Genomic DNA, 24,991 nt, shown 5'->3' on the forward strand with positions numbered 1-24,991 from the left:
AGGTGGAGGGGGGGAGAGGGAAAGGACAGGGAGGAGGAGAGTGAATAAATGAATATGGAATCACAGGGACTTTTCACTGGCTTAGCCAGGAGGTAGCCCACATCACTTTTGCTCAGATTATATTGGCCAGAGGCAGTCATAAAGCCTGGCAAGGAGACTGGAAAGTATAGTTTTCTATTGTTCAGGAAGGAAGAATATAAAACAGAATTTGGTAAATACATAGCATTGTGTCTGCCACAAATGTTCATTATAGTTTTAAGGTGAAAACAACACAGTTTGTAATATGAAAACTTGAAAATAATAAAAATATCTGCCAAATATAATGTTGGAGAACATAAATACAGAGGGATAAGCACAAACCTGTAGATGATTAGCTCTGAAGAGGAAAGAAGGGAGGAGAAAGACATAGTGAGTGGAAGTAGAATGGGTCTTCAGTGGCTTGATGCAACATTTGTTTCTTTTTAAAAATTATGTATGAAGGCAAAATTATAGAAAAAGGTGGTCAATTCAGATGAATGGATAAAGAAGATGTGATATATATATAATATATATATGTATATAATGAAATATTAGCCATCAGAAAGGACAAATACCACCATTTGCTTTGACATAGTTGGAACTGGAGGGTACTATGCTGAGTGAAATAAGTCAATTGGAGAAGGACAATCATCATATGATTTCACTTATATGTAGATATAAGAAATACTGAATGGTATTATAAGGGAAAGAAGGGAAACTGAGTGAGGAAAAATTAGAGAGGAAGACAAACCACGAGAGACTCCTAACTCTGGGAAACAAACAAAGAGTTGCAGAAGGGGAGGTGGGTGGGGTGATGGGGTGACTGGGTGATGGGCACTAAGGAAGGGACTTGGTGGGATGAGTACAGGTGTTATACTACATGTTGGTAAATTGAATTTAAATTAAAAAAATTTTAAAAAGTAGTCAATTAATGGTTGCCTGAGGCTAACAGGAGAAATGGGAGTGACTACAATGGACATGAGGGAACTTGTTAGAATGATAGAAGTGTTCAAAAATTGAATTTTGGTTACACAGCTCTGTAAATCACTGAATTCTACACTGAAAATGGCAAATTTCATGCCATTTAAATGATACTTCAATAAAACTATATAAAAATTATATGTAATAAATATAGCAAAATGTTATATCATTGGACTCCGTTTAAAATAAAACATGTTTGGGGATCCCTGGGTGGCGCAGCTGTTTGGCGCCTGCCTTTGGCCCAGGGCGCGATCCTGGAGACCCGGGATCGAATCCCACATCGGGCTCCCGGTGCATGGAGCCTGCTTCTCCCTCTGCCTATGTCTCTGCCTCTCTCTCTTTCTCTCTCTGTGACTATGATAAATAAATAAAAATTTAAAAAAAAAAACATGTTTGTATATGTATTAAAAGCTTTTTTAAAAAAAACGATGGGGCACAGTAGTTTGTTTCTGCTTATAGGTCTGATAGCTTAAGTTAACTGCTTTTTGGAAATGAAAGAGTTTGGGACTTAAAGATAGTGTGGCTAAAATAATAACAATGATAATAAAAGCTACTTTATATTACTTATTAACTTAGATACATGCCTATTTAAACTTTAAGTTACATGTGTTGATTATCTACTCTCATTTTGTGAAATCAAATCACTGTTTTCATCTCACTGGATCAGTTTTTGCATCACCTAACACAATTTTTCAGAGCACATCATTTTCACTTCCAAATGGTGGAGGAAGTATACAATAGAATATTACTCAGCCATAAAAAGGAATGAAATCTCCCCATTTGCAATGACAAGGACAGAAGAGAGTATAATGCTAGGCAAAATAAGTCAGTCAGAGAAAGACAAATACCATATGATTTCACTCATGTGGAATTTAAGAAATGCAAGTGGGAAAAAATAAGAGAAAAAGAGAGAGAGACAAGCAAAGATATAGACAACAAACTGATGGTTACCAGAGTGGAGGTTGGGGTGCGGGGGCGTATGGGTGAAACAGGTGATGAGGATTAAGGAGTGCACCTGTTGTCATGAGTACAGGGTAATATATGGAAGGGCTGAATTACTATATTGTACACCTGAAACTAACATACCACCGTATGTTAACTAACTGGAATTAAAACTTAAAAAAATAAAAAAAATTTAAAGATACAGCATTTTAAAAATACTTCCATGAAATGGAAAGAAAAGCCCATAACTAGAAGTAAGAAAACTATGAGAGGAAAAAAATTTTATACATAAAAGCAAACATAAAGGTAGTAGATTCATCACTTAATACACATAAAATGTTATATATAAACTCAATGATAACCACAAATGAAGCCTATAATAGATATAAAAAAGAGAGACAGAGAAATCCAAACATAACACTAAAGAAAGCCATCAAACCACAAGGGAAGAGAGGAAAGGAATAGAGAAGAACTACAAAAACAACCAGAAAACAATTAACAAAATGGAAATAAGTAAATTCCTATCAGTAATTACTTTAAATGTAAATGAACTGACTGCTCCAATCAAAAGACACAGGGTGACTGAGTTGATTAAAAAAAAACAAGACCTATTTTTATGTTGCCTAAAAGAGACCATTTCAAACTTCAAGATACATACATACTGAAAGTGAAGGGATGGAAAAACATATACCATGCAAATGAAAGTTTAAAAAAAGAAGATGAGGCAGCAATACTTATATCAGACAAAAGGGACTTCAAAAGAGACTGTGGCAAGAGACAAAGAAGGGCACTATGTAGTGATAAAGGGATTAATCCAACAAGAGGATATGACAATTTTAAATGTCTATACACCCAACATAACAGCTCCTAAATAGGGGCACCTGGGTTAAGCATCTGCCTTCCGGTCGGGTCATGATCCCAGGTTCCTGGGACTGAGCACTGCATCGGGATCCCTGCTTCTCCCTCTTCCTCTGCCTGTCCCTATATGCTTGTGCTCATTCTCTTGCTTGCTCTCAAATAATTAAATAAAACCTTTTTTAAAAAGAGCACCTAAATACACAAATCAAATATTAACAAACATAAAAGGAGAAATTGACAGTAATACAATAATAGTAGAGAACTTTAACATCCCCATACATCAATGGATAGATCAGACAGAAAAATCAAGAAAAAATCAGTGGTTTTAAATGACACATGAGACAAGATGGACCTAACGGAGAAAATTCCATCTAAAAATAGCAGAATACACATTCTTTTTAAGTACACATGGAACATTTACCAGGATAGATTAAACATTAGGCCACAAAACAAGTCTCAATGAATTTAAGAAGATTGAAATCATATCAAGCATCTTTTCTAAACACAATATTCTGAAAACAGAAATGAATAACAAGAAAAAATAAACTGGAAAAAACAGAAACACATGGAGGCAAAACATTCTACTGAACAACAAATGGGTCAATGATGAAATCAAATGGGGAAATTAAAAAATACATGGTCCAAAATCTTTGGTGTGCAGCAAAAGCAGTTCTAAGAAAGAAATCTACAGCAATACACGCCTACCACAAGAAACAAGAAAAATCTCTCAAATAAAAACCTAAAAGTGTAAGAAAAAACAACAAAGCCCAAAGCTAGTAGAAGAAAGGAAATAATAAAGATAGGAGCAAAATAAATGAAACAGAGACTAAAAAAATAGAAAAGATTAATGAAAATGAGAACGCATTTTTGTAAAGATAAGCAATGTTGATAAGCCCTTTTTAATTTTTTTTATTTTTTTATTGGAGTTCAATTTGCCAACATATAGCATAACACCCAGTGCTCATCCCAACAAGTGCCCCCATCAGTGCCCATCACCCAGTCACCCCAAACCCCCGCCCACCTCCCTTTCCACTACCCCTTGTTCATTTCCCAGAGTTAGGCGTCTCTCATGTTTTGTCACCCTCACTGATATTTTCACTCATTTTCTCTCCTTTCCCTTTATTCCCTTTCACTAATTTTTATATTGCCCAAATGAATGAGATCATAAATGTTTGTCCTTTACCGATTGACTTATTTCATTCAGCATAATACCCTCCAGTTCCATCCACGTCGAAGCAAATGGGGGTATTTGTCGTTTCTAATGGCTGAGTAATATTCCATTGTATACATAGACCACATCTTCTTTATCCATTCATCTTTCGATGAACACCGAGGCTCCTTCCACAGTCTGGCTATTGTGGACATTGCTGCTAGAAACATCGGGGTGCATGTGTCCTGGCATTTCACTGCATCTGTATCTTTGGGGCAAATCCCCAGCAATGCAATTGCTGGGTCATAGAGCAGATCTATTTTTAACTCTTTGAGGAACCTCCACACAGTTTTCCAGAGTGGCTGCACCAGTTCACATTCCCACCAACTGTGCAAGAGGGGTCCCCTTTCTCCACATTCTCTTCAACATTTGTTGTTTCCTGTCTTGTTAATTTTCACCATTCTCACTGGTGTGAGGGGGTATCTCATTGTGGTTTTGATTTGTATTTCCCTGATGGCCAGTGATGCGGAGCATTTTCTCATGTGCTTGTTGGCCATGTCTACGTCTTCCTCTGTGAGATTTCTCTTCATGTCTTTTGCCCATTTCATGATTGGATTGTTTGTTTCTTTACTGTTGAGTTTAATAAGTTCTTTATAGATTTTGGAAACTAGCCCTTTATCTGATACATCATTTGCAAATATCTTCTCCCATTCTGTAGGTTGTCTTTTAGGTTGGTGGACTGTTTCTTTGGCTGTGCAGAAGCTTTTTATCTTGATGAAGTCCCAATAATTCATTTTTGCTTTTGTTTCCCTGGCCTTCATGGGTGTATCTTGCAAGAAGCGTCTGTGGCCAAGTTCAAAAAGGGTGTTGCCTGTGTTCTCCTCTAGGATTTTGATGGAATCTTGTCTCCCATTTAGATCTTTCATCCATTTTGAGTTTATCTTTCTGTCTGGTGTAAGAGAATAATCTAGTTTCATTCTTCTGCATGTGGATGTCCAATTTTCCCAGCACCATTTATTGAAGAGACTGTCTTTTTTCCAGTGGATAGTCTTTCCTGCCTTGTCAAATATTAGTTGACCATAAAGTTGAGGGTCCACTTCTGGATTCTCTATTCTATTCCATTGATCTATGTGTCTGTTTTTGTGCCAGTACCACACTGTCTTGATGACAACAGCTTTGTAGTACAACCTGAAATCTGGCATTGTGACACGTCCATCTATGGTTTTCTTTTTTAATATTCCCCTGGCTAGGGAAGCCCCAGTGGTGCAGCGGTTTCGCACAACCTGCAGCCCAGGTTGTGATCCTGAAAACCCGGGAATGAGTCCCACATCGGGCTCCCTTCTCCCTCTGCCTATGTCTCAGCCTCTCTTTCACTCTCTCTCTGAATGAATGAATGAATAAATAAATAAATAAATATTCCCCTGGCTATTCGGGGTCTTTTCTGATTCCACACAAATCTTAAGATGATTTGTTCCAACTCTCTGAAGAAAGTCCATGGTATTTTGATAGGGTTTGCATTAAATGTGTAAATTGCCTTGGGTAACATTGACATTTTCACAATATTAATTCTGCCAATCCATGAACATGGAATATTTTTCCATCTCTTTGTGTCTTCCTCAATTTCTTTCAGAAGTGTTCTATAGTTTTTAGAATATAGATCCTTTACCTCTTTGGTTAGGTTTAATCCTAGGTATCTTATGCTTTTGAGTGCAATTGTAAATGGGATTGGCTCCTTAATTTCTCTTTCTTCAGTCTCATTGTTAGTGTATAGAAGTGCCACTGATTTCTGCCACACTGCCAAATTGCTGTATGAGTTCTAGCAATCTTGGGGTGGAGTTTTTGGATTTTCTAAGTACAGTATCATGTCATCTGCAAAGAGGGAGAGTTTGACTTTTTCTTTGCCAATTTAAATGCCTTTTATTTCTTTTTGTTGTCTGATTGGTGAGGCTAGGACTTCTAGTACTATATTGAATAACAGTGGTGAGAGTGGACATCCCTGTCGTGCTCCTGATCTTAGGGGAAAGGCTCCCAGTGCTTCCCCATGAGAATGATATTTGCTGTGGGCTTTTCATAGATGGCTTTTAAGACGTTGAAGAATGTTCCCTCTATCCCTACACTCTGAAGAGTTTTGATCAGGAATGGATGCTGTCTTTGTCAAATGCTTTCTCTGCATCTATTGAGAGGATCATATGGTTCTTGTTTTTTCTCTTGTTGATATGATCTATCACACTGATTGCTTTACAAGTGTTGAACCAGCCTTGCATCCCGAGGGTAAATCCCACTTGGTTATGGTGAATAATCTTCTTAATGTACTGCTGGATCCTATTGGCTAGTATCTTGTTGAGAATTTTTGCATCCATGTTCATCAGGGATATTGGCCTATAATTCTCCTTTTTGGTGGGGTCTTTGTCTGGTTTTGGAATTAAGGTGATGCTGGCCTCATAGAACGAATTTGGAAGTACTCCATGTCTATCTTTCTGAACAGCTTTAGTAAAATAGGTATGGTTTCTTCTTTAAACGTTTGATAGAATTCACCTGGGAAGCCATCTGGTCCTGGACTTTTGTGTCTTGGGAGGTCGTTGATGGCTGCTTCAATTTCCTCACTGGATATTGGCCTGTTCAGGTTTTCTATTTCTTCCTGTTCCAGTTTTGGTAGTCTGTGGTTTTCCAGAAATGCGTCCATTTCTTCTAGATTGCCTAATGTATTGGCATGTAGCTGCTCATAATGTTTTTTTTTGTTTTTTTTTTTACTAGAAAAATGTGAGAAAAAATTTATTTTTTTTTAATTAATTTTTATTGGTGTTCAATTTACCAACATACAGAAAAACACCCAGTGCTCATCCCGTCAAGTGTCCACCTCAGTGCCCGTCACCCATTCCCCTCCAACACCCGCCCTCCTCCCCCCTTCCACCACCCCTAGTTCGTTTCCCCAAGTTAGGAGTCTTTATGTTCTGTCTCCCTTCCTGATATTTCCCAACATTTCTTCTCCCTTCCTTTATATTCCCTTTCACTATTATTTATATTCCCCAAATGAATGAGAACATACACTGCTTGTCCTTCTCCGATTGACTTATTTCACTCAGCATAATACCCTCCAGTTCCATCCACGTTGAAGCAAATGGTGGGTATTTGTCGTTTCTAATCGCTGAGTAATATTCCATTGTATACATAAACCACATCTTAATGTTTTTAAAATCGTTTGTATTTCCTTGGTATTGGAGGTGATCTCTCCTTTCTCATTCATGATTTTATTAATTTGAGTCTTTTCTCTCTTCTTTGTAATAAGGCTGGCTAATGGTTTCTCTCTCTTATTAATTCTTTCAAAGAACCCACTCCTGGTTTTGTTAATCTGTTCCACAGTTCTTCTGGTCTCTATTTCATTGAGTTCTGCTCCAATCTTTATTAACTGTCTTCTTCTGCTGGGTTTAAGTTTTATTTGCTGTTCCTTCTCCAGCTCCTTTGGGTGCAAGGTTAGCTCTTTTATTTGAATTCTTTCCAGTTTTTGGATGGATGCTTGTATTGCAATGTATTTCCCCCTCAGGACTGCTTTTGCTGTATCCCAAAGATTTTGAATGGTTGTATCTTCATTCTCATTAGTTTCCATGAATCTTTTTAATTCTTCCTTAATTTCCTGGTTGACCCTTTCATCTTTTAGCAGGATGGTCCTTAACCTCCACGTGTTTGAAGTCCTTCCAAACTTCTTGTTGTGATTTAGTTCTAATTTCAAGGCATTATGGTCTGAGAATACGCAGGGGACGATCCCAATCTTTTGGTATCGGTTATGACCTGATTTGTGACCCAGTATGTGGTCTATTCTGGAGAAAGTTCCATGTGCACTTGAGAAGAATGTGTATTCAGTTGCGTTTGGATGTAAAGTTCTGTAAATATCTGTGAAATCCATCTGGTCCAGTGTATCATTTAAAGCTCTTGTTTCTTTGGAGATGTTGTGCTTAGAATATCTATCAATTGTAGAAAGCGCTGTGTTCAAGTCTCCAAGTGTAAGTGTATTATTATCTAAGTATGTCTTAACTTTGGTTATTAATTGTTTGATATACTTGGCAGCTCCCACATTCAGGGCATAAATATTCATGATTGTTAGGTCCTCTTGTTGGATAGATCCTTTTAGTATGATATAGTGTCCCTCTTCATCTCTTACTACAGTCTTTGGGATAAAGTTTAATTTATCTGATATGAGGATGGCTACCCCTGCTTTCATTTGAGGACCATTGGAATGGTAAATGGTTCTCCAACCTTTTATTTTCAGGCTGTAGGTGTCCTTATGTCCCTTATGTGTAAAATAAGTCTCTTGTAGACAGCAAATAGATGGGCCTTGCTTTTTTATCCAGTCTGAAACCCTGCGCCTTTTGATGGGGTTATTAAGCCCATTCACGTTCAGAGTTACTATTGAAAGATAGGAATTTCGTGTTATCATAATACCTATTAAGTCCCTGTTTTTGCGGATTGTTTCCTTGGACTTCCTCTTTTTTTTTTTTTTTTACAGAGTCCCCTTTAATATTTCTTGCAGAGCTGGTTTGGTGGTCACATATTCTTTCAGTTTCTGCCTATCGTGGAGGTTCTTTATCTCTCCTTCTATTCTGAATGAGAGCCTTGCTGGATAAAGTATTCGTGGCTGCATGTTCTTCTCATTTAGGACCCTGAATATATCCTGCCAGCCCTTTCTGGCATGCCAGGTCTCTGTGGAGAGGCCTGCTGTTAACCTAATACTTCTCCCCATAAAGGTTAGGTATCTCTTGTCTCTAGCTGCTTTAAGGATCTTCTCTTTATCTTTGGAATTTGCAAGTTTCACTATTAAATGTCAGGGTGAACGGTTTTTATTGATTTTAGGGGGGGGATGTCTCTATCTCCTGGATCTGAATGCCTGTTTCCCTTCCCAAGTTACGGAAGTTCTCAGCTATGATTTGTTCAAATACTTTCTGGTCCTCTGTCCCTTTCGGCACCCCCTGAAACACCAATTAAAAGCCTTCAAAGGCTGTTATTTATTTCCCTTAACCTTTCCTCATGATCTTTTAATTGTTTTTCTCTTTTTCCCTCAGCTTCCCTCCTTGCCATTAACTTGTCTTCTATGTCACTCACTTGTTCTTCTACATTGTTAACCTTCGTCGTTAGGACCTCCAGTTTGGAATGCATCTCATTTAATTGATTTTTAATTTTGGCCTGATTAGATCTAAATTCTGCAGTCATGAAGTCTCTTGAATCCTTTATGCTTTTTTCTAAAGCCACCAGTAGCTTTATAATTGTGCTTACGAATTGGCTTTCTGACTTTGAATTGTAATCCAAATTCTGTAACTCTGTGGGAGAGAGGAATGTTTCTGATTCTTTCTTTTGTGGTGAGTTCTTCCTTCTAGTCCTTTTGCTCACTGCAGAATGGCTAAAAACAAGTTGTACTTGATAGAAGCAGGAACTCTTCTCACTGTAGCATTCTAGCTGTTCTCTCTTTAAATCTCAGGCCAGGGATCCCTGGGTGGCGCAGCGGTTTGGCGCCTGCCTTTGGCCCAGGGCGCGATCCTGGAGACCCGGGATCGAATCCCACATCAGGCTCCCGGTGCATGGAGCCTGCTTCTCCCTCTGCCTGTGTCTCTGCCTCTCTCTCTCTCTCTCTCTCTCTCTGTATGACTATCATAAATAAATAAAAATTAAAAAAAAAATAAATCTCAGGCCAAATTCGTAGGTTTTCAGGATGATTTGAAAGTTATCTAGGTAAGTTGGTGGGGACAGGTAACTTGGGGACCCTACTCTTCTGCCATCTTGCCCCGCCTCATGATAAGCCTTTTTTTTAAAGATTCATTTATTTTTTGAGAGAGAGAAAGCATGCATGTGAGTGGGGGGAGGGGCAGAGGGAGAGGGAGAAAATCTCAAGTGGACTGCCCGCTGAGCATAGAGCTCAACCCAGGGCTCAATCCCACCACCCTGAGATGACCTGAGCCAAAATCAAGAGTCAGACATTTTACTGACTGAGCCACCCAGGCACGCTGATAAACCTTTAGTCACAGTCATCAGAAGATAAAGAGGACTCAAATTATTAAAATGAAGGAGACAGAAATGAAGGAGACATTATAATCAACACTACAGAAATGCAAATAGTTACAAGAGAATATTGTGAAAAATTATATGTCAACAAACAGGAGAACCCAGAAGTAATGGACAAATGTCTGGAAATATATAATCTTCCAAAACTGAATCTGGAAAAATGTAGCAAATTTGAACAGACCAATTATAGTAGTGAAATCAAATTGATAATCCAAAAACTCCTAACAATCAAAAGTCCAGGGTTTCACTGGTAAATTCTACCAAACTTTTAAAGAAGAGTTATGAATACAGTAAAGTTGTGAGATAGAAAATTAATATACAGAAATCTCTTGCATTTCCATATACTACTAATGAAGTAACAGAAAGAGAAATTAAGAAAATAATTCCATTTATAATTGTAACAAAAAGGAACAAAATAACTAGGAATAAACTTAACCAAGGAGGTGAAAAGCCTATACTCTGAAAAGTATGACACTGTTGAAAGAAATTGAAGACAATAACAACAACAATAACAAATTGAAGGCATCATAAATGGAAAGATATGCTTGCGGATTGAAAGAATTAATGTTGTTAAAGTGTCCTTACAACCTAAAGCAATCTACAGATTCAATGCAATCCCTATCAAACTACCAACAGCATTTTTCACAAAATCAGAACAGATAATCCTAAAATTTTTATGGAACCACAAAAGATTTCAAATAGCCAAAGCAATCTTGAGAAGGGAGGAAAAATCTGGAGGTGTCCTATTCCAGATTTCAAGATATACTACAAAGTAACAGTAATCAAAATAGTATGGTACTGGCACTAAAATATATGCATAGACCAATGGAACAGGATAGAGAGCCCACAAATAAACTCACACTTATATGGTCAATTAATCTACAACAAAGAAGGCAATAATATACAATTGGGAAAAGTCAGTCTTTTCAATAAAAGACTGTGGAATTTAAGAAATAAAACAAAGGAACAAACAAAAAACCCAAACAGATCCTTAAATACAGAGAACAAACTGATGGTTGCCAGAGGGGAGGTTGATGGGAAGATAGGCAAAATAGACAAAGGGGATTAAGAGGTACAAACTTCTAGTTACAAAATAAATAAGGCATGGAGATGAAAAATACAGCGCATGGAATATAGTTGATAATATTGTAATAACACTGTATTGTGAGAGATGATGACTGTACTTATCATGGTGAGCACTAAGTAATGTATAGAATTGTTGAATCAATATGTTGTATACCTAAAAGTAATATAACATTATATGACAATAAGTAATAAGTATTTTCTCCTTAAATAAATAATAAAATTCTTACATGACGTTCTGTCTGAAAAAAAAAAAAATGTTCCCAGGTAATAAGTACCTATAGGGATAATATGCACAACAGTCCATTTTTTCCTACTGATAATGTAACACAGTGATTAAAATATAGGCTCTGGAGTTTAACCAACTAACATCTATTGAGGACTTACTAAGTGCCAAACCTATCCATCTTCACAATAACCCTGTGAAGTGAAGTGTTATTTAGCACCATTTTTTAGATGATGAAAAACAAGGCTCTGAAAACTTGAATTATTTATAGCTAGTGAGGATCTGATGGTGAATCCTGAGCATCTCTATTCAAGCTGTTCCTATTCAAGAATCCAATCTACCCAGAGTCATGTTATGAAATTAGCCACAAGAATCTGGTGGGAAGGGAGTGTTGTCCTCAATTCTTATCATGGTGTCAGAGCAAAATCTTGTTTTCAGTTCATTCAATGATTTCAAGTAATTTTGACACCAAGGATTCCAGAGAATTCAGATGTCTTTGCCTGAGTTTTTCAGATTGTTTAAATGTTCAAACAAAGCAATTGACAGATTCAATGCAACTTCTATCAAAATCTCTATGGCATTTTTTTTACAGAAATAGAAAAAAATAATTGCAAAATTCATAAGGAACCACAAAAGACCCCAAATAGCCAAAAGAAGTTTCAGAAATAAGAACAATTTTAAATAGCATCCTCAGAGAGATTCAAGATATTGCCTCCCTAAAACAAGGACAAAATGCTATGACAAAGGACCAATCAGAGAAAAAGTTTGTATAAACTTAAAATGTTATTTCCAGGAGTACCTGGGTGGCACAGTTGGTTAACTGACTCTTGGTTTTGGCTCGGGTCATGATCTTGGGGTCGTGGGATCAAGCCCCATGTCCATCTCTGCACTATGTGCAGTCTGCTTGGAGTTTCTCTCTCCCTCTCCTACTACCTCTCCCTCTTGCGCACTCTCTCTTCTCTCTCTAAAAATATATAACAAATATTTAAAAATAAATAAGTAAAAATAAAATGCTTCTTTCAAAACAAAATTTACTGGCAAGGTTGAGCATAAAGCTGAGGAAATTTCCCAGAAAATATAAGAGACAAAGAGATGGAATATCTGAGCAAAAAGACAAGAGACAGAGAATCAACACAGAAATTCTAAATTTGATTAATAGGAGCTTCAGAAAAGAGAATTGAGAAAGGAGAGGGAAAGAAATTATCAGAACAAATGATACAAGATAATTTTATGGAGCTCCATGAAGAACACAGTTTCTATATCAATGAGTTCTGCCCCCTCCCCAGTATTGGGTGCAATGAATCAAAAACACTCCACAACAGGCCACATCATTATGAAATTCTAGAATGCAAAAAAATCAAGAGAAGTTGCTAAATGCTTCCAAAGATTACAAAACTGGTTATCTACCAAGGTACAAGAACCATTATAATTTTCATCAGCAACATCAGATGCTAGAAGAAGACAATTGAGTCATGCCTCCATATTCTGAAATAAAAGTACTTTCAAATGACTTTCCACATCTAAAAAGTTATCAAACAAGTGTAAGAATAGAATGAAAACATTTTCACATACTTAAAATTCAGAAAGTTTATCTCTCACGCATTCTTTCTTAGGAAGTTACTTGAGGATCTATTCCAGCAAGCAAAAGTACTAAGCCAAAACAACGACAACAACAAAAGACATTGAGATCCAAGAACCAGTGGCTCCACCCAAGAAATGCAGTGAAGAGAAGTCCTAGAATGACTTCTGTTCTTTAGAACTGGGGAGCAATCAGGTCAGATTGAGTAAGATGGAGTGCTCCAGGAGTGAGGTATTCATGGAATCAAGAGATATACTATCCTTAAAAAACCTGAACAACCAAAGGAGATGACAAAGGCAACAAATGCCTGGGAATTAGGAAAGCAACCAAGCTAGCAATAAGTTAAGTAATACAATGCCCACAGACTCTTCTGGAAAGAACTACTTAAGAATATAATAAATTCAGGCAAGAAATAAAATAAAATCTTATAGATATTGTTTGATAAAATGGACTGGTGGTCCAGGCATTAAGTCAATATAAATATAAAACTAAAATCAAGCAACTATGGAAATTGAGGTTACAGGAACTTCCCATGTTAGGTGATGTGGTGAATAGCAAAACTATATTCCCTGGCCTCCCCTACAGATGGCAGGGCCTGGGGCAGGCAGTGAAATATAAATGGCATTTGGGGCTTCTAAAAGAGTCTTTTTTGGGGGCAACTGGATGGCTCAGTCATTAGAGCATAGGACTGTTGATCTCTTGAACTCTTGATGAGTTCAAGCCCCATGTTGGACATACAGATTACTTTTAAAAAATTAAGACTATGAAAAAAGCATATGTAAGTCTTTTTTACCTTATTCTCTCTTCTTCCTGCTTCTTGCTTGGAGTATAGACGTAAGGACTAGAAGTCCAGCAGCCACCTTATGACCTTGAAAATGAAAATCACACACTAAACATGGTAAAGCAGGAAGACAGAGAAAGCTGAATTCCTAATGAGTTCATGGAGCCCTGATCATGTCCTGACTCTTACCTTCAGTTTCCTTTAGGTGTGAGACTAAATCTTTATATGTTTAAGTCACTATAGTCAGGTCTCTATTAACTGGGAGTCAAACACAATTTCTAACCAATTATTAGAACATGAAATAAATGTTATAAACTTTGACATTGTCATAAATTATTATATAAAACATAAATTGGAAGGAGAGAAGAAAAAACCTAAGTGGATTTCCTCATCTTTTATAGCAATCAATAGTATTAAAATTGAAACAATAAGGAAAAAAGAACAACCTCTTGATGTTTTTTACATCAATTTTTCCCCTCAACTTCACAGGGATCTATTAGAAACTGATATGCCTTGTGGGGAATAAATATTTTTCCAAATTATGTAGTTTCTTCAGTTTGACCTTATTTTCTCTTTATTGCATTAATTTCTGGTAATAGTATATTGAGTAATTTTGATTAAAATATGTATAATATGATGCAAATTTTATTTTAAAAAACGATTCTGTACACCTGTCACCTCTCTGCAATGAGATATCTAGAATGCTGTTAACCTCACATTAATGGTGTTGGTATCAGGGTGGTGGGAATTCAGGTGGTTGTAGCTCTCAACTTTTTACTTTGAACTGCTTGAATTTTTAACTAACGAACATGTATCATTTATAGAAGAACAATAAAGTCATTTTGAAATGAGAGCAGACTCAAAGGACTCCAAAAATCTCCAAGCTCTGTAAGTCTATAATTTAATATTCTATGAAGCAAAACAGACCCATAATTCAATGATAAAAGTCTCCAGATTTTTTTTAAAAAATAATGTTTCACTGAATCTTCTAGCCTCCTTTGATCACTGATCTCTGTCTAGGCTCAAGTCAAATAGAAAAGCACTAGAAGACCTCAAATAATTAACCCTAGAAGATAGTGTGTTCTCATAAACAAAAAAAAATTTTTGAATACAAATGAAAAATTTAAAACAGGAAGCAGGCAGAGCACCTGGCTGGCTCAGTCAGAAAAGTATGTGACTCTTTATCTCAGAGTCATGAGTCTGAGCCTCACATGGGGTGTAGAGATTACTTAAATAAATCTTTAAGAAAATAAAAAATAAAACAAAGCATGCTGTCTAATCCAAGAACAATGAAGGAACATTAACTTACACATAAAGTCATTCTAATATTTAATTGTAATGATGATGGACTCTCTATTTAGAGAGGGTGTAAATATAACGTACATTGGCATCCTTCCTTCAAAACAAGAAGTCCAAATACAATATCTGTTGGGAACGTTCACTATTCCCCTAAGCTCCCAGCTCTTTCATACATCTGTGTCTCTATATATACCCTAATGCTTCCTCCTTCATCTGTAAATTTGGACAAAAGACATTCACCTGGCAAAACTCAGTCCTGCCTACCAGTGTAAGCCTATATAGCACTTGGTATATACTCTGTTATAACAGTTCTCAGGGCCACAGTGTATAACTGTGCAGCTTGTGCACTGCTCAAAAGGCACACAGATGAGGGAGTAACTCCTAGTTACTACTAGAAATCCATCCTGAGTTCAGCTACCAAGCTAAGCTGGTAGGAAGTCTTTTTAAATTAAATTTGAACAAAGACACCTTATAGGTTCACATTAACTCTTAAAATCATTGGGTTAAAATCAGAATTTACTCATCTATTATTCTTCCTAGACTGTGAACTCCTCAAGGATCCTGCATAGAGTATGAATTTAATGTTTGCTTAATGGAACCACAGTTCCTCTTAATCTCTTAACATCACAGTAAAAACAAGTGTCAGGCATTTTCTCTTCCTTTATTTAGGTTGAAAAACATGTTTTTAAACGTTCTACAGAAAAAAAAAGAATATAAAACTAAAATTTCATAAGCAGCAACTGTGTGTTAAGAAGTTCACATATATCTCATTTGATGTTCCCAATAACCCTACCCATTAAATCTTATTCAGAGCAATAACCAAAATATTTAACAACCAGTACAGCATAGGCATCCATCGATCAGAGTGGACACTGGCCCAATCAGAACAGAGCCCAGCTGTAAAGAGCTGCTCCACTCATGTTGGTAAGTATCAGCTGAATGTCAGCCTTGAATAGATCATCCCCACAGTACAGATGGGCAAATTAACACTCAGAGAGGTTAATGTGTCAAGCTCACATAGCTAGTAAGTGGAGAAGCTAGGATTAGAACCTGAATGAGTCTGAGTCCCAAAACCAATGCCCTTCCCACTATACATGATGCTTCTCCCTGGCCTCTAGCCCAGCAGGAATGTGGGAAGCTGAGTCTGAGTTTCCGGATGTCTATTCAAATGTCTATTCACTAGACTACTTACCTCCTCAAAAAGGAATAACCATTGTTTATGACTCTAAAGTAATGACTCTCATTCCACAAGTCACACACAACAGTCATGTTGCTTTAGAGTCACGTTTCATATCTTAATAAATCTGAGACATTTTTATTACTTTATATATTGAAGGGGTTAGCAAAAGGAGACAATTCTTGAATAATGCTCCTGGCTCCCTTTGCATTTTTAAAAGTCTGTATTCTTTGAATTTGAACTACACAATGGAGATCCCTTCAGCAAGTATACTTCCACTACTGAAGATATACCAAATGTAATTTTGTTCTGTGAAAGTTCGGGACAATATTTGCATCCTACACATTTTTTTTATCAGTTGATGAGTTCTACCTTATTTTAAGGCCTCATATGTTCTATGAACATATGTTAATTTCTGGATCCTGTTATTTACTCAATCCTTGGATCAGCCATTGCATAGCACTATGGCCAGACACTATATATTATGCCAAATCCCTACTGGGAAAGAAAACATTCAACAATGTTTGGTTTACTTTTAGCTTGTTTTCCATTACAGCTCTATAAGAGATTCTAATAAATTTGTTTCTACTATGAAATCAGTTCTTCTCTGTAAAGGAAAGGGGATTCTTCCCCGCCCTTAGGTCAGTTTTATTAGAATATAATACCAACTTACAGGTAACCAACTCATTCTGATTTGTGACCAAAATTAATTTTTCTGGCAATAGAAGAGTGAACCTAGGGAAAGATTATTACTTTAAAATGCCTTTTTAGGGACATTTGGGTGGCTCAGTGGTTGAGCGTCTGCCTTGGGCTCGAGGCACAATCCCAGGGTCTCGGGATTGGGTCCTGCACTGGGCTCCCTATATGGGGCCTGCTTCTCCATCTGCCTGTGTCTCTGCCTCTTTCTCTCTGTGTCTCTCATGAATAAATAAATAAAATCTTTTAAAAAATAAAATAAAATAAAAATGCCTTTTTAAAACCTGATTTATTCTTCTCTACAGAATAAATGGTAAATGTTTAAAAAATGCAAAATTTATAGAAAGGCACATTGAAATTGCTTTAGAAGAAATCAAACTACAAAATGTGTTACTTACAACTATACTTACACAAGTACACTGTACATATGTCTTCTGTAATCTGGGTTTTGAATCCTCTTTCTGTGCAAGTCACAGGAGTGGCATTCAAAATATTTAGCAATCACTATGGCACACACATCAGCCAATCAAAACGGAAGCTAACCCTAACCCTAAGTCAGAAGCCTGGAGTCTTCCCCTATACCACAAATTAACTATTTGATTGTTGGATAGTAAGAAGATCTTGAGGTTCTGAGGGAGAGATCAAGTCAGTTGGGGTGGGAAAGGCACTCAAGAGGCTCAGGAAAGGAACTACTTGCTAAGAGGTATTCAATATTTTAATAACCAGTACAGCTGTACTAGCTATTAGATAATTATTAGTAGTATATTTTAATGTATATTATATTTTAGTATTATATTAAATATTACTATATTATTAAAATTAACCAATATGGTAGGTACTATCTGAAAACTAATCCTGCCAGTCAATATGCTTTACTTAAAATGTCCATCAGTGCCTGCCACAACTCAAGCCCTTTTTCTAACTACCCTACCCTTAAAACCTGCTGTCTAGGCTGCCATGTTATATACCATATGACTCAGACATTCACTGGCTTCAGCTACCAAGACAGGCCATAGCCAATAGAACTCAGTACGGACTCACAATCCAAGGGCTGAAAATCCATAGGCCAGCCAGCAACCCTTTTTTGCCTAACACAAAAAGATAACCTAGCCCCACCAATTAGATTCCCAGTCTTAAGATTTTGAGTTCAGAAACACAAAAAGACTGATGCTAGTAGCAGCAAGTCCTTTCCTGAAAGGAAATAAGAATGGGAAATATGATAACAAAGGTATCACTAAATACACAAAAGAAGGGGGAAACTAGGTTTGGACACAAGTGGCAGTGTTTAATCACAAAAGGGAGTATGGATACCACAATCAGCACATGAAGAAGGATGGCAATCCAGGTGCCATCCAGGTGTGGAGAGACAGAACACAGAGAGACCTCTGTTTTGGGTTTACAAATTGAGGGATTACCACAGAATAGAAAACCCAGACATAAACCCACAATTATAAGGTCAATTAATCATCAACAAAGCAAGAAAGAATATGCAATGGGAAAAAAGACAGTCTCTTCAACAAATGGTGTTGGGAAAACTGGATAGCCACATACAAAAGAAATAAACTGGACCACTTTCTTATACCATACACAAACATTAATTTAAAATGGATTAAAGACCTAAATGTGAGACCTGAAACCATAAAAATCCTAGAAGAGAACACAGGTAGGAACTTCTTTGACATCAATCAAAGCAACTTTTTTCTAGATAGGTGTCCTGAGGCAAGGGAAACAAAAGCAAAAATAAACTATTAGGACTATATCAAAGTAAAAAGCTTCTGCACAGCAAAGAAAACAATTAACAAAACTAAAAGGCAATCTACTGAATGGGAGAAGACATTTGCAAATGACATCTGTGATAAAAGGTTAGTACCCAAAACATATAAAGAACTTATAAAACTCAATAACAAAATAAATAAGCCAATTAAAAAATGAACAGAAGACATGAACAGACATTGCTCCAAATAAGATATCCAGATTGCCAACAGACCGATGAAGAGATGTTCATCATCACTTACCATTAGGGAAACGCAAATCAAAACTACAATGAGATATCACCTCACATCTGTCAGACTGTCTAAAATCAAAAACACAGCAAATAACAGCTGTTGGCAAGGATGTGGAGAAAGGCAGACACTTCCACTGTTGGTGGGAATGCAAACTGGTGCAGCCACTCTGGAAAAACAGTATGGAAGTTCCTCAAAAAGTTAAAAATAAAACTACCCTACAGTCTGGCAATAGTAGTACTGGCTATTTACCCAAAGAATACAAAAATACTAATTCAAACAATATGTGCACCTTTACGTTTACAGCTTTATTTACAATAGCCAAGATATGGGAGAAGACTAAGTGTCCATTGATTGATGACTGGATAAAGAATATGTGGTATATAGGGGCATCTGGGTGGCTCAGTGATTGGGCATCTTCCTTTGGATCAGATTGTAATCCTGAGGTCCTGGGATCGAGTCCTGCATCCAGCTCCCTGTGGGGAGCCTTTTTCTTCCTCTGCCTGTGTCTATGCCTTTCTCTGTGTGTGTCTCTCATGAATAAATAAAATCTTTAGAAAAAAGAGTATGTGGTACATATAAACAATGGAATATTAATCATAAAAAAGAATGAAATCTTGCCATTCACAACACAGATGGAACTAGAGCATATAACGCTAAGTGAAATAAGTCAGAGAAAGACAAATACCATAGGATTACACTCATATGTGGTACTTAAGAAACAAAACAAATGAACATGGGGGGAAGAGAGAGATAGAGAGGCAAATCAAGAAACAAAATCTTAACTCTAGAGAACACACTGATGGTTACCCGAGGGGAGGGCTGTAGGGGGATGGGGAAAATAGGTGATGAGAATTAAGAAGTGTACTTGTTGCAATGAGCTGTGGATGATGTATGGAATTGTTGAATCACTATATTGGACACCTGAAACTAATGTAACACTGTGTTAACTGACTGGAATTAAAATTAAAACTTAAAGAGAAAAACTTAAAAAGCCAAAACAAAATTGAGGGTTTCCCAGTAATGCAAATGACAGATAACCTAGAGAGACTCTCCTGGATTGAAACTACCAACAAAACCCCACTTCTACTTGACCACCAAAGCCTGATTCACTTACCCTAGAACAATGGTTTTTAAAGTATGGTTCCTAGACCAGGGAACCTGTTAGAATGCAAATTCCCACTGAAGCAGAAAGTCTAGGGTTGGAGCTCAGCACTCTGTATTTTAATAAGTCCTCCAGGTGATTCCAATCCGAGCTCAAATTTGAGAACTAACCACTCCAAGCTGGCTTTGCCCAGAATGTCAATATTACCTGGAAGTGGACTGCTACTGCCATTAGAGCATATCAAGGGTAATTCTCCCAGAGGCAGATTCTCCAGTTGGTCATATTTGCTGACCAAGGAATGCACTTTTGTGCAATAATGTATGCCTAATGATTCCAGTATATAATTCACCATACCCAAGCAGCTGCAGGATGCAATATATACTCTGAATAAACAACCATAGGCAGGCCTAGGATTTGAAAATTTGAAGATGCCACCTAAAAATTAATCAACACTGGGTCTGATAAATAGCTTTTAATGTGATCTTTTCACATTATTTCTATATAAAACCAGGTTATCTTCCTCCTGCAAGTAGGGGAGCAGGTGTTTGTGGTTGAGGCACGATTGTTAGATTGTTTTAGGCAGAGATGAATTTGGTACAGCATATAGGAGAAAGGTTAGTATACTACTGGGAAAGAACCAGACCATAGGGAGATATCAATTGCTGTGACCTTTGCTGCTCATGCTGCCAAGTTCCTGTAGCCACAGTGTACCCCTAAACCAGGTGCAACCAAGTCAGTCAAACCACTTACCTACAATGTGACCTGATGCAGAAGATAATCTATACCCCTATGATTCTCCCACTTAAAAATCTGAAGACTGTAGCAGTTAGAAATTCCAACCTTCGCTTACCAAAAATGCCATGAAGAGAAGGATCTTTGGAGGATCATAGCAAGGCAAAGTAATAACAAAAGCAAAATTGCCCAAAAAAAAAAAATTGCCCAAACACAGCATGGTGTTTCAAGAAATAAAATCAGTAGGCCATCCATTGAGACTACACATAGAAAAGTAGATATACTGAGAGGAAATGACAATGACAAGGACATTGAAAGACATCATATAGTCCTGAAGAGAGATGGAAAGCATAACTACCTGGATTCCTGCTGGCTGGTGTCCTTACAATGCCTGAGGGGTCTATTTAAGTTAGAGTATAAGTTAGTTTGAGCAAGGGTCTATTTAAGTTAGTTTGAGTATAAGTTAGTTTGAGCAGGTGAAGGTGATTAACAGGATGAGAGAAACACAGTCAATGAGAGAGACAATGATAATGATAGAGAAATATAGATCAAAGGAGACAGAGAATGACAATCCTAGTGATGCAAAGCTTGAAGGGCATTCTATCAGAAAAGTGGTCATGGCTACAACCCCTTCTCCCAGGAATTTATCCTAAAGTCCAATTAAACGAAGAATGAATGCACAAATGAATAAATAACAAATGTATTTTAAATAAATACATTAAGTTAATGACATTTGTCAAGACGGAGAGAGGTGACTCTGGTCAAGGCCCAGTGGCAGAGAGCAACAACGTTTCTGAGATCAAACCACTAGGAGAGTAGAAAGAGATGGCACTAGTGACCCAGCTCTTGCCCCATGCCAGGTAGTCTGAGAAGAACAGGATTGGATCTGTGGGGTGGCAAACCCAGTAACCAATCACACCTCAGTTCTTCTGGTGTCCTGAAGAAAAGCTAATGTTTCTCAAGAGCCCAAGTGTTTGAATTCCAGACCAGTTGTTGCTAGAGCACCTCTGCTCAATAGACTGGGTGGGATTTCAGGAAGGGGCCAGAGAAGTGATGTGAGTGGGAGATTTCTGCCCTAGACCCATAAATTGAGTCACATCAACTGATAATGCACAGTCCAGCACAGCAATGACAATAGTAGCCATCAAGGGATCAAAAACTTTGCCAACTTCAGTGGCAGTAAAGTGGCATGAAAGTCTTTCCTGAAGCAAACACTTTAGGGTGGCCAAGGTAGAAATCTCCAGACTCAAAAGGACTTGTCTGAATTCATACCCAATGCCAAGAGAGGAATAGCAGAACCAAGCCCTGAACCTGGATAAACATACAGTACCTTGGGTCCATTCGCTGACACAGAGAACACTTTTGCTCTCACTATTTTGACCCCAAGAACATTTTTGTTCTGTTCATGTTTGCTCTTTTCTCCACCCAGAGTGAAGCCATTCACATTAGAAGAACTCAACTTTGCTAGTTTAAAACCTCTTCAACTTGTAAGAAATTTCGTTAAATGTACAAACAGGGATTTGACACCTTGAAAGTAGCCGAGCCCATGAGAGGAAAGATGCTGATCTTCCCAGTTAGAGTTAGCACACATTGCATTCAGTTCTCTTCTTAGAGTACTCCTGTTTTGCTAGTTTATAGCAATGACAACCTGAAGTATGGTGCTTGAGAAAGAAAAAAGGCATCCAAAAGCTGACCTGATGGTCACAGCTAAGTCACGTTATTCTCTTACTGGACATTAACAATTTCACATATGAATTCCAGAAAATTTTACTGAGAACAGGAGAATGTGAGATAAAACAAAGCCACTTCATAATTTTGTCTTAAGCACCAAGTCAAGGTCACTGTGCCCCCAACAAACTACCAAACACTACGTACGGCCTCTTGGCTAAAATGAGTAACCAGTACTTCTTTACCATTTAATAGCTTTATTCTGTCTCTACCCTGTCATCTCTATAGATAAGATTTTATTGAGAAACCCAGTTATAGAATCCTCCCTAATTTCTGACAGCATCCAATCTAGAAGGAACCCTCATTTCCTTAGACCTTCCCTCAATTACCTAACCAAAGCTCAAATCCCATAATAGATTCTTTCTACTATCCTCTCACTGAGAGACCCCATGGTTCCCCATGGTTTGTATTCTCTCTCCCTGCAACAAGTAATAAACCCAACTTGTTCATATACAGGTGTTTCTGGTAGACTTGAGCTGAAGGTCATTGGCACGCCCCTAAAATGTATTCTTTTAATTAAGTTATTTTGTCTTTATTGTTATGCGTGTGCGTGTGTTGCATTAAAGGTTGAAGGAGGGACGCCTGGGTGGCTCAGCGGTTGGGCGCCTGCCTTCAGCTCAGGTCATGATCCCGGGATCCGGGATTGAGTCCCACATTGGGCTCCCTGCGAGGAGCCTGCTTCTCTCTCTGCCTATGTCTCTGCCTCTATCTCAGTCTGTGTCTCTCATGAATAAATAAATTTTTTAAAAAATGTTGAAGGACATAAACTTTCAGAATCACACTGGTGATTGGGGGTCTGGTAACAAAGTTTTACACGTAGAGCATACAAGAGCTGCAAAGAGTTTAAGGAGAACAGGCAAATAGCTATACTTATATTAGGAGAAATTGCCTAATTAGGTTGTATTATGATAAGTAACATTAATTATTAAACCACTTGAGTCTGTTTTAAGGGAAATTTGGTGGTGTTTTAACAAAATTGGTGTCATTTTGGGGGCTCAGGGATATACGACATTTTCTCCCATTTAAAGTAATGGTAATTGGGACGCCTGGGTGGCTCAGTGGTTGAGCACCTGCCTTTGGCCCAGGGCATGGTCCTGGAGCCCTGGAATCAAGTCCTGCATCGAGCTCCCTGCATGGAGCTGGCTTCTCCCTCCCTCTGCCTATGTCTCTGCCTCTCTCTCTGTGTCTCTCATGAATAAATAAATAAAATCTTTTAAAAAATAAAGTAATGGTAATTGAAATTTTGACTTAGGAGGATCTGCACTAAACAAGATTGCCAGAAACAAATCACTTGTATTCATAAGTATGGATGTGCAATAGCATAGATCCAGTCTGAATGGGAAAATTCTGGAACATCTGAGGGGAGTTGCTCACAATTTCCTCATGGAACCACCGAGAAATTTGTATCAATTTCAAAGTCGTAAAAAAATAGAAAGTAGAGGGGCACCTGGGTGGTGCAGTCAGTTAAGAATCGGACTCTCTTGATTTTGGCTCAGGTCATGATCTCAGGGTCCTGGGATTGAGCTGTGCATCAGGCTCTGAGCTCAGAGTGGAGTCTGCTTGTCCTTCTCCCCCTATTAGTCCCCCTGGCACTCACACACTCTTTCTCTCTACCTCTTAAATAATAAATAAATTAAATCTTTAAAAAATATATAGCAGGTAGAACTAATCAACACAAATAAAATGGTCAATGTCTAAAAAATACATATAGTAAAATTTATGAAAAACAAAAAATTAGGGATGCCTGGGTGGCTCAGCAGTTGAGCATCTGCCTTCAGCTCAGGGCGTGATCCCAGGTCCAGGGGATTGGGCTCCCTGCAAAGAGCTTGCTTCTTCCTCTATGTCTCTTTCTCTCTATGTCTCTCATTAATAAGTTTAAATAAATAAATATTTTTTAAAAAAACCAAAAAACTAAAAACTCTATGTCATTTGTAACACTGGCAACTCTTAAAACTGACCTGAGAAAATGTAAACTTGGTGGGAATAACCACCATAGAAAAACATAAAAAGTCGTGAAACTGCACATGATAAAATTTGTTATGGCTATAATTTTACAGAAAAATCACATGTTCTTGAAAAATTTAGGTCTGTAAAATTTGACTCAGGGAAACTAGACCTTGATGAAAATCATGTCCACAAATCAAAAACTTTAAATGCCAAGTAAATTTTACTATAAAAAGGTAAATCCTTACTGTAAAGTTAAACTAACCAATCCCAAAGAAAATGTTCAGTAGAATAAAAGTACAAATGGAAAAAATAGAAATGGTTTATCTTACAGTTTAGAAAATTCATCAAGGACTTTAGTTGACTTAAAGGGAATTTGTTTCAGCAAAAATTTGCTCAATATAAAATCATCAATACTGGGGTGTTAGGATACAGTTCCATATACTAATAACAACAAAATTTAAGACAGTAGCTTAAATAGATGGAAAACTATTTATCTCTCAAGATAAAGAATTCTGGAAGTGGGGACACCCCAGGGCTGGAAGGCAGTTCTACGGTCATCAAGGGACCCAGGTTCCTCTTAACCAGTTGCTACATCATCACTGATGTGCATCCATATAATTCAAGATGATTGTTTGAAC

At 37.5% G+C, this 24,991-nt stretch overlaps 1 protein-coding gene across 5 annotated transcripts in view; it reads right to left on the reverse strand.

Moving 5' to 3' along the window:
* SMARCA1 (SNF2 related chromatin remodeling ATPase 1) overlaps positions 1–24,991 on the reverse strand; it is a 1,054,017-nt gene that overhangs the window by 948,462 nt on the left and 80,564 nt on the right. For all 5 annotated transcript variants that reach the window (XR_011998184.1, XR_011998183.1, XM_072743672.1 and 2 more), the window contains one exon: positions 13,679–13,753. Coding sequence is in view for 3 of the 5 variants with exons in the window: in XM_072743672.1 (XP_072599773.1) it covers positions 13,727–13,753 (27 nt within the window). In the remaining 2 variants the exon portion in view is untranslated. The remainder of the gene's footprint in view (positions 1–13,678; positions 13,754–24,991) is intronic.

The sequence above is a fragment of the Vulpes vulpes genome, chromosome X (assembly GCF_048418805.1).
Source record: "Vulpes vulpes isolate BD-2025 chromosome X, VulVul3, whole genome shotgun sequence".
Classification (NCBI taxonomy): Eukaryota; Metazoa; Chordata; class Mammalia; order Carnivora; family Canidae; genus Vulpes; species Vulpes vulpes.